The sequence below is a fragment of the Rhinoraja longicauda genome, unplaced genomic scaffold (genome assembly GCF_053455715.1).
Source record: "Rhinoraja longicauda isolate Sanriku21f unplaced genomic scaffold, sRhiLon1.1 Scf000120, whole genome shotgun sequence".
NCBI classification, from domain to species: domain Eukaryota; kingdom Metazoa; phylum Chordata; class Chondrichthyes; order Rajiformes; family Arhynchobatidae; genus Rhinoraja; species Rhinoraja longicauda.
The window spans coordinates 110,001-120,625 of NW_027601338.1; the positions used below are offsets into that span (position 1 = coordinate 110,001).

Here is a 10,625-nt window from a genome sequence, read left to right on the forward strand (position 1 = left end):
TCTCTCTCCCCCTCTCTCTCTTCCCCCTCTCTCCCCCCTCCCCTCTCTCTCTTTCTGCCTCTCTCCCTCTCTCTCCCCACTCTCTTTCTCCCCCTCTCCCCCCTCTCTCTCCCCCTCTCTTTCTCCCCCTTCTCCCCCTCTCTCTCCCCCCTCTCTTCCTCTCTCCCCCCCTCTCTTCCTCTCTCCCCCCCCTCTCTCCGTCTCTCTCTCCGTCTCTCTCTCCGTCTCTCTCTCCGTCTCTCTCTCCGTCTCTCTCTCTGTCTCTCTCTCTGTCTCTCTCTCTGTCTCTCTCTCTGTCTCTCTCTCTGTCTCTCTCTCTGTCTCTCCAAAAGAAATGTCATCTCCCGTGTTTGTAACCAGGTTTACCTCACTCCACTGAAATCCTTCAGGAGCGTTGAACTCATTCTTGTAATGGTAAATGTTGTGTTTTGAGTTGAGTCATCTAACATTGTGTCCATTATCTGCCTATTCCCATGCAAGATGTTCAACGTAAACACAAGGAGACTCTGCGAGCACAGACTGAAACACTGAGCGTGAACACGATCCTGATGAAGGAGAAGGTGAAGGTTTGCCAGCTGCTTGATCGATACGCTGAGCTCACAATCACCTCCACTGTTCGAGATCGGACACTGGTAGAACATGAGCTGCTGGCAAGAGGCCGGGACCATGAAAAATGGAGAGAGAAATGTCTCCGGATAGAACTGGAAAAAATCAGGACAGATCAATTATTCCACAGCAGCTTTTCGAGAAGTAAATCCCGTTCTGGGAGTTCAGCATCTGTGGCCGGAGTCCCGGGGATCGGAAAAACAACAATGGTGCAAAAGATTGTTAATGACTGGGCCACAGGGAAAATATATCAGGACTTCCAGTTTGTTTTCAGTTTTAAATTCCGAGATTTAAACACTATTAACTGCAGAGTGACCCTGAAGGAACTGATTCTGGATCAGTATCCTTACTTTAGGAATATCCTGGGAGAGGTCTGGAAGAACCCAGAGGGATTGCTGTTTATATTCGACGGTCTGGATGAATTTAATGGCAGGATCGATTTTGCTGACAGTCGGAGAGACACAGAACCTCAGCACATGTGTCCAGATCCCGAGTGGTGGTGTGAAGTGTCTGACATTGTGTACAGTTTAATCCAGCACAAGCTGCTGCCAGGGTGTTCAGTGCTAGTGACCACCCGCCCCACTGCGTTACATTTACTGGAAAAGGCAGAGATCAGTGTCAGGGCTGAAATCCTGGGATTTGTTGGTGAGGAACGGAAAGAATATTTCACCAGGTATTTTGATGATCAGACGGTGGCAGCAGCTGTTTTCAAACATGTGGAGGAGAACGAGATCCTGTACACCATGAGCTACAACCCCTCCTACTGCTGGATCCTCGCCCTGACACTGGGCCCCTTCTTCACACAAACACACCGGGACCCGCAGCGAGTTCCCAAGACCATCACCCAACTATATTGCTACTTTATTTACAACATCCTGACAAACCACGGCCGTGAGATTGAGAGCCCCCGTGAGGTGTTACTGAGGGTTGGTCAGATGGCCTTCACTGGCGTGTCGGAGAAGAACATTGTGTTCACAGATGGAGATTTGATCAAGTACAATCTGCAGCCTTCCCAGTTCCTGTCCGGGTTCCTGATGGAACTGTTGGAGAGAGAGGATTCAGCCCGGAGCGTGGTGTACACCTTCCCGCACCTCACCATCCAAGAGTTTGTAGCCGCACTCGCACAATTCCTGACGCCGGATCGCGGGGATATCCTGAAACTCCTGTCTGAAGCCCACAGCACGACAGACGGGCGATTTGAGGTATTTCTCCGTTTTGTCGCTGGTCTCTCCTCCCCACGGTCAGCTCGGGTCCTGGAGGAGTTTCTGGGTCCATTTCCTCATCAAACAATCTGCCGAGTGATTGACTGGGTGAAGGAGGAGGTTAAACGCCAGGCTGGAAACACAGGGAAGGACGCTGGTAAACGGAGCCTCCTGAACGCGCTGCACTACCTGTTTGAGTCTCAGAATCCTGCACTGGCTCAGCAGACACTGGGATCTGTGGAAACACTTTCATTCCGTGGACTGGGACTGACCCCGATTGACTGTGCGGTGCTGTCTCATGTCATCAGGCACTGTGATACAATCAAACACCTCGATCTGTGGAACTGCCGCATTCAGTGTGAAGGTCTCCAGCGGCTGGGACCGGTTCTGCACAAGTGTCAGCACTTGGGGTAACTGTCCGTTTGATGCTAACACTGACCTGTAAAATTGTTTCACTATTTTGTTCTTCCGTCCAGCAACCTTTCTATGGGGCCGGCCGTCACTGTGCACGGCACCCCTCCTCTTTTACACTACCAGAATCGCCGTTGGTCTACTCCGTCCCCCCCTCCATCGGGTCGCCGGTGTTCTACTCCGTCCCCCTCTCACCCGGGTCACCGGTGGTCGACACCGTCCCCCCTCCCCCTAGTCACCGGTGGTCCACTCCGCCCAACCCCTCCCCTGGGGCACCCGTGGTCGATTCCGTTCCCCCTCCTCCCGCCCCCGGGTCGCTGGTGGTCGACTACGTCCCCCCCCTCCCCCGGGTCACCGATGGTAGCTGCCGTTCTCCCTCCCCCACGTCACGTGTGTTGCAGGCGTTCTCTGCACAGGGAACTTTTCCCAGTCGTCGGGGAATGAGAATAAATGGTAAAAGTCACCAAACACCACAACGACAGAGATTTATTCAACAATTTGCTGAGGCGCTTCCAGAAATATCCGTTTCGGAGAAGTTATCTCAGCCCCGGGGTTTGTATCAGTTTGTTCCTTACTCTGTCTGTTGGTGTTTAGATTGGGATACAACGACCTGGGTGATTCAGGAGTGAAACCGGTGTCTGCGGCTCTGAGGAACCCGGACTGTAAAATACAGAGACTGTGGTAAGTCCCAGATTGTGAGAGATTGTGTTTACAGTCACTGAACATTAATATCATCAGTAATCGTGTCACCGATAAACACTGGGGATTTTCACCGTCTCGTGTCTCTCTGTGTCCCTCACCCTCACTCTCTCTCATCTCCAGGCTGGGCAGGGTCGGTCTCACACATTCTGGAGCCGAGGATCTCGCCTCCGCTCTCAGTACAAACCCCTCACTGACGGAGCTGGACCTGAGTTTGAATAAACTGGGTGACTCAGGAGTGAAACTGGTGTCTGCGGCGCTGGGGAACCCGGACTGTAAAATACAGAGACTGTGGTAAGTCCCAGACTGTCAGAGATTGTGTTTACAGTCACTGGGTGTCTGACACTGAACATTAATATCATCAGTAACTGTGTCACTGATAAATACAGGGGATTTGCACCGTCTCGTGTCTCTCTGTGTCCCTCACCCTCACTCTCTCTCATCTCCAGGCTGCGGACTGTCGGTCTCACAGACTCTGGAGCCGAGGATCTCGCCTCCGCTCTCAGTACAAACCCCTCACTGACGGAGCTGCACCTGAGTGATAATAAACTGGGAGATTCCGGAGTGAAACTGGTGTCTGCGGCGCTGAGGAACACGAACTGTAAAATACAGAGACTGGGGTACGTCCCAGACTGTGAGAGATTGTGTTTACAGTCACTGGGTGTCTGACACTGAACATTAATATGTTTAGTAAATGTGTCACTGATAAACACTGGGGATTTGCACCGTCTCGTGTCTCTCTGTGTCCCTCACCCTAACTCTCTCTCATCTCCAGGCTGGACGGTGTCGGTCTCACAGATTCTGGAGCCGAGGATCTCGTCTCCGCTCTCAGTACAAACCCCTCACTGACGGAGCTGAACCTGATAAACAACTCCCTCACAGACCGATCTGTTCCCAGTCTCCGCAGCCTCATACTGGCCCTCCCGTGCCTGGAGTGGATCAGGTGAGTGTTTGTGTTAATGTTTATTGTGATAACATATCAGGGGATATGCCGGCTTCTCCTGTGATTTAGTTCTGTGAGTGTTGTTGAAATATCAACCGCAGTCCCTGTTCCTGACACTGATGTTTAATCTGTTTATTTTGTCTTTATTCCTGGGCTTGTTTCAGGCTGTTTGTGAATAAGTTCAGTGCAGATGGACGGAACCAGCTGGAGTGTCTGCGAGGCATCAGACCCGGACTGAGAGTGGACGTGTGAACATCTGGGAGTGTAAACGTCACCGCCCTGGGGACGGGAATATTGTTGTCCGATTCCCCGCCCTCCCCTTTAAACGGCCGCCCTCCCCTTTAAACGGCCGCCCTACCCTTTAAACTGTCGCCCTCCCCTTAAACTGTCGCCCTCCCCTTTAAACTGTCGCCCTCCCCTTTAAACTGTCGCCCTCCCCTTTAAACTGTCGCCCTCCCCTTTAAAAGGCAGCCCTTCCCTTTAAACATCATTTAAATCCGGTGCTTCCCCCCAGTGGGGGACCGGGGAATTGCAGCTGGACCTGCAGGGTCTCGGATGTGTCTTTCTTTATCATAGACAATAGACAATAGGTGCAGGAGGAGGCCATTCAGCCCTTCGAGCCTGTACGCACCGCCATTCAATGTGATCATGGCTGATCATTCTCAATAAGTACCCCGTTCCTGCCTTCTCCCCATACCCCCTGACTCCGCTATCCTTAAGAGCTCTATCCAGCTCTCTCTTGAATGCATTCAGAGAATTGGCCTCCACTGCCTTCTGAGGCAGAGAATTAATCGCACAGATTCACATCTCTCTGAGTGAAAAAGTTTTTCCTCATCTCAGTTCTAAATGGCCGACCCCTTATTCTTAAACTGTGGCCCCTTGTTCTGGACTCCCCAACATTGGGAACATGTTTCCTGCATCTAAAGTGTCCAACCCTTTAATAATCTTTTACCTTTCGATAAGATCTCCTCTCATCCTTCTAAATTCCAGTGTATACAAGCCTAGTCGCTCCAGTCTTTCAACATATGATAGTCCCGCCATTCCGGGAATTAACCTAGTGAACCTACGCTGCACGCCCACAATAGCAAGAATATCCTTCCTCAAATTTGGAGACCAAAATTGCACACAGTACTCCAGGTGCGGTCTCACTAGGGCCCTGTACAACTGCAGAAGGACCTATTTGCTCCTATACTCAACTCCTCTTGTTATGAAGGCCAACATGCCATTGGCTTTCTTCACTGCCTGCTGTACCTGCATGCTTCCTTTCAGTGACTAATGCACTAGGACACCCAGATCTCGTTGTACGTCCCCTGTTCCTAAATTGACATCATTCAGATAATAATCTGCCTTCCTATTCTTACCACCAAAGTGGATAACCTCACACTTATCCACATTAAACTGCATCTGCCATGCATCCGCCCACTCACACAACCTGTCCAATTCACCCTGCAACCTCATAGCATCTTCCTCACAATTCACACTACCACCCAGCTTTGTATCATCTGCAAAATTTGCTAATGGGACTTTTAATCCCTTCATCCAAGTCATTAATGTATATTGTAAATAGCTGCGGTCCCAGCACCGAGCCTTGCGGTACCCCACTAGATACTGCCTGCCATTCTGAAAGGGACCCATTTATCCCCACTCTTTGCTTTCTGTCTGTCAACCAATTTTCTATCCATGTCAGCACCCTACCTCCAATACCATGTGCTCTAAGTTTGCCTACTAATCTCCTAATGAAAACACTCAGCCAGAAAAGAAGACAAAATTGCTTGAAAATGACAATGTAACTGATGCAGCCGTTTCACCTGATGCTGCATGTGAAGACATTTCAAAAGATATTGAAAAATGTGATCTTCCGGACTGTTGGACACAAGAAATGTACTTAAACAAAAAGAAAGAATATCCCTAACTAATTGTTAAAAACAGAAAACTGGGATGTTGTGTATGCAGCAAGTGTCATCTTGGACTTGAACGAACACAAGGAATTAATTTGTCTCGTGAGTGGTGAGGGGTTAATGTAGTAGCAAAACAGTTCATGAGTTTAAGAAAAAAAGATTTTTAAGCACAAAAATAGTGAAGCTCGTATCAGAGGCCAAAAACAGCTGAAAAAAAGCAATTGAAAATGTAGTGTATATGTCACTGAAAAAGGACGAAGCAAAAACAGGTGGAGTTTTTAGAACTGTATATAATATTGTACACAAAGGTAGGCCCTACACAGATATGTCTTCTGATATTGAACTGCAAGAAAGAAACGGCATCGACTTAAGGTACGTCCTACACTCTCGTAAGTCATGTGTAGATGTTTCTCACCACATAGGGAACCAGATGTGAAAGACTGGCGGAAAATATAATTTCAAAACAATCTAACATTCTATTATGATAGATGAATCTACTACTATTAATGGGAAAACTGTTCTAGTAGTCTGCTTCAGAGCAACAGTTGGTGAATCTTGCCAACCTATATCATTCTATTTTGATTAGAACATATGAAACTTGGTGCAAATGCAAAATCTATATACGATGGGCTTATAAGTTGCTTACAAAGAGGTGTTTTTTCAATACAATACCTAAAAGAAAATGTGATATCACTTGTAACTGATGGTGCATCAGTAATGTTAGGATGAAATGCAGGGGTTGCAAAACTATTTCTTGATTATTTCCCTAATGCAACTGTTTGGCACTGTGCCAGTCACAGGCTTGAACTCAGTGTAGGTGATGCTATCAATGAAGTTGCAGGTTTGAATCATTTTCAGATATTTTGTGATAAATTGTATTCCTTATATCATAGGTCTCCTAAGAATCAGGATGAGTTAACTGCATGTGCTGAGGTTCTTCACTGTCAACTGTTGAAGATTTGGTCGTGTTTTCAGTGTGAGATGGGTTGCTTCGTCTTACCGAACAGTAAAGGCAATGTGGCAGTCTTATAAAGCTATTTGGGAGCATTTTGGAAAAGCATGCTGTGATGCTTCAAGATCTAGTACAGAGAGAGCAAAGTACGAGGGGCTGATAAAAGTATTAGAGTCATCAGCTTTCGTAAATAATTTGGGCTTGTTGATGGACAGTTTGCTAGAGTTGTCTGAACTGTCACTTCAACTGCAGAACTGAAATTGTACACTTAGTAAAGCACATGAGGAAATTAAATGAACTATCAAGGTTGTTGAATGTCCAATAGAGAAGCCAGGAAAATGTTATACTCAAGTGGAGAAAGCAACAAGCCAGATGATATTTAATGGAATAAATTTGAGAGCTGGTCAGGTACCTACTATACATAGACAACAGTTTTTGAGCAGTTTGGTCAATAATATGAATTCCAGGCTGTTTGAATCTACAACAGCTTCCAATGATAAATGTAACAAGTTAATTAACAAGTCAAAATATTTAGATATGAACAATATTCCAGAAGATTCACTTTTTACCTTTGGGGATAATGATGTAGAATTAATGGCAGAACAATTTGGCTTAAATGGTCGGCTTTGTGTCAGAGCCTTCAGAGAGAGAGAGAGGGAGAGAGAGAGAGGATGAGGGGGAGAGAGAGGATGAGGGGGAAAGAGGGTGTGTTGCAGAGACGGGGGGAGAGGGGAGTTAGAGAAAAGGAGGAGAGATAGGGGTGAGGGGGTAGAGAGAGAGAGTGGGGGAGAGAGGTTACAGACAGAGGGGAGAGAGAGAGAAGAGGGAGAGAGAGGGAGGGGTGAGGAAGGGAGAGAGAAATGGGGCGAGGGGGCAGAGAGAAGGGGGGAGAGGGAGAGCATATATATATATATGTGTGTGTGTGAGAGAGAGAGGGGGAGAGAGGGGAGAGGGAGAGAGAGAGAGAAGGTTACATAGACGGGAAGAGGGGTTACAGAGAAGGTTACAGAGATGGAGAGAGAGAGAGAGAAAGAGGGGAGAGAGAGGGAGGGTTACAGAGATGGGAGGAGAGGTGAGTTAGAGAGGAGGAGAGAGGGAGAGAGAGGGGGGAGGTCACAGATGAGAGGGGGAGAGAGAATTCAAGGACTCTAAAGGGAAGATAGTTTCTGCAGATTTTAAGCAGCTGGTAACGGCTGTAAATACAATTCCGGTATCGAGAGCAGAATGTGAAAGAAGCTTCAGTGGCATGAATTTCTGCATGTCACCACAACGTGCAAGAATTAAAACTAATCATCTCTGAACTCTTCTATTTATTGTTGGTGGGACATCCTCTGTCAAAATTCAACCCCGAAGAATATGTGAGGGCATGGCTTCTTAGTGGCAGATGGCGTGCTGAAGAAACGGCATGCAGAAAGAAAGAGGAGGTGACAGAACAAAATGGAGATTATATACCATTATGGAACATTTTGTAATGTAAACATAGAGAGAGAGGTGCCAGAAAGCAGCTATGACATATAATACACAATAAACTATATTATAAATACACTGCAGGTCCTTCTGCAATTGTACAGGGCCCTAGTGAGACCGCACCTGGAGTACTGTGTGCAGTTTTGGTCTCCAAATTTGAGGAAGGATATTCTTGCTATTGAGGGAGTGCAGCGTAGCTTTACTAGGTTAATTCCCGGAATGGCGGGACTGTCATATGTTGAAAGACTGGAGCGACAAGGCTTGCATACACTGGAATTTAGAAGGATGAGGGGAACTTATCGAAACATATAACATTATTAAGGGGTTGAGGGAGGGAGAGATAGGGGAGTGGGAGGGAGGGAGAGAGAGGGAGGGGGAGAGAGAGAGGGAGGGGGAGAGAGAGAGAGGGGAGAGAGAGAGAGAAGAATTGCCAGAAGATCTATTTTATTTAAATGGAAAGACTCTAATCCACTCCATTGGTATCTGAAACGATATCATGTTTACATTTGATATTGTTGAACCCTGGATTAAATGTGATAGGACTTGGGGAAACTTTGTTCAATATTCTCACACAATATAAGTTGTTCCCTCTTCAGCCGTTATAATAATCTTTTTACCTTTATTTGGTGGAACAGATTTAACAACAAACAGGGGTCTAAACTGTTGGAGCCCAGATTCTGTTTTGTTTTGGGGGGTTTTTTGGGTTTGTTTTCTTATTTTAGTTTAGGGGGGTAAATTTTTATTTTTATCTTTGTTTAAATATATATATATAAGTTCTCTTTTAACCTTTTATCTATAATTACATTAAGACTGAGGTCTATACCCTCTAAGTATTTTGAAACTGGATTTATATTAAGGCTACATTAAGGCTATATTAAGACATTCTTGCCATAGAGGGAGTACAGGGAAGGTTGACCAGATTGATCCCTGGGATGGCAGGACTTTCATATGAAGAAAGACTGGATAGACTCGGCTTGTACTCGCTGGGATTTAGAAGATTGAGAGGGGATCTTGGCCTTGGCATGATGGCCTTCACAACAAGAGGAGTTGAGTATCGGAGCAAAGAGGTCCTTCTGCAGTTGTACAGTCAAGTCAAGTCAAGTCAATTTTATTTGTATAGCACATTTAAAAACAACCCACGTTAACCAAAGTGCTGTACATCTGATTAGGTACTAAGGAAAAAAAAAAGAAACATACAGTAGCACGCAAACAGTTCACAGCGCCTCCTCAATGAGCCTCAAACGCTAGGGAGTAGAAATAGGTTTTGAGCCTGGACTTAAAGGAGTCGATGGAGGGGGCAGTTCTGATGGGGAGAGGGATACAGGGCCCTAGTGAGACCACACCTGGAGTACTGCGTACAGTTTTGGTATCCTAGTTTGAGTTTAGGAGCAAAGAGGTCCTTCTGCAGTTGTACAGGGCCCTAGTGAGACCGCACCTGAAGTATTGCATACAGTTTTGGTCTCCTAGTTTGAGTATAGGAGCAAAGAGGTCCTTCTGCAGTTGTACAGGGTCCTGGTGAGACCGCACCTGGAGTATTGCGTACAGTTTTGGTCTCCTAATCTGAGGAAAGACATTCTTGCCATAGAGGGAGTACAGAGAAGGTTCGCCAGATTGATCCCTAGGATGGCAGGACTTTCATATGAAAAAAGACTGGATAGACTCGGCTTGTACTCGCTGGGATTTAGAAGATTGAGGGGGGATCTTATTAGAAACTTACAAAATTCTTAAGGGTCTGGACAGGCTAGATGCAGGAAGATTGTTCCCGATGTTGGGGAAGTCCAGAACAAGGGGTCACAGTTTAAGGATAAGGGGGAAGTCTTTTAGGACCGAGATGAGAAAGATTTTCACACAGAGAGTGGTGAATCTGTGGAATTCTCTGCCACAGAAGGTAGTTGAGGCCAGTTCATTGGCTATATTTAAGAGGGAGTTAGATGTGGACCTTGTGGCTAAAGGGATCAGGGGGTATGGAGAGAAGGCAGGTACAGGATACTGAGTTGGATGATCAGCCATGATCATATTGAATGGCGGTGCGTACAGGCTCGAAGAGCCGAATGGCCTACTCCTGCACCTACTTTCCATGTTTCTATGCTACATTTGTTGTGAATGTAATCCTGAGCCCGATGTGTCAATATCACTTATGTTTATCATTATTTAAAATGTAATAAAAAGATTTGAAAAGAAAGAAAGCGTTTGGGGCAGAAGGGAGGGGAATGGGGTTAGGAGGGAAAGATAAACCAGCCATGATTGGATGATGGAGTGGACTTGATGGGCCGAATCGGCGGTAGGGGGGAGATGGGGGAGGGGGAGAAGGGAGGGGAATGGGGTTAGGAGGGAGAGATAGATCAACCATGATTGGATGGCAGAGTGGACTTGATGGGCCGAATGGGGGAGAGAGGGGGGGAATGGGGTTAGGAGGGAGAGATAGATCAACCATGATTGAATGTTGG

General features: G+C 46.7%; 1 protein-coding gene across 1 annotated transcript in view; it reads left to right on the top strand.

Moving 5' to 3' along the window:
• The window catches only part of LOC144590076 (NACHT, LRR and PYD domains-containing protein 3-like), a 50,848-nt gene extending 46,171 nt beyond the window's left edge, over window positions 1–4,677 (top strand). The window contains exons 8-13 of the mRNA XM_078394942.1: window positions 481–2,218; window positions 2,814–2,900; window positions 3,042–3,212; window positions 3,368–3,538; window positions 3,694–3,861; window positions 4,026–4,677. Of these exons, the coding sequence (XP_078251068.1) occupies window positions 481–2,218; window positions 2,814–2,900; window positions 3,042–3,212; window positions 3,368–3,538; window positions 3,694–3,861; window positions 4,026–4,113 (2,423 nt within the window). The 3' untranslated portion in view covers window positions 4,114–4,677. The remainder of the gene's footprint in view (window positions 1–480; window positions 2,219–2,813; window positions 2,901–3,041; window positions 3,213–3,367; window positions 3,539–3,693; window positions 3,862–4,025) is intronic.
• The last annotated feature ends 5,948 nt before the right edge of the window (window positions 4,678–10,625 follow it).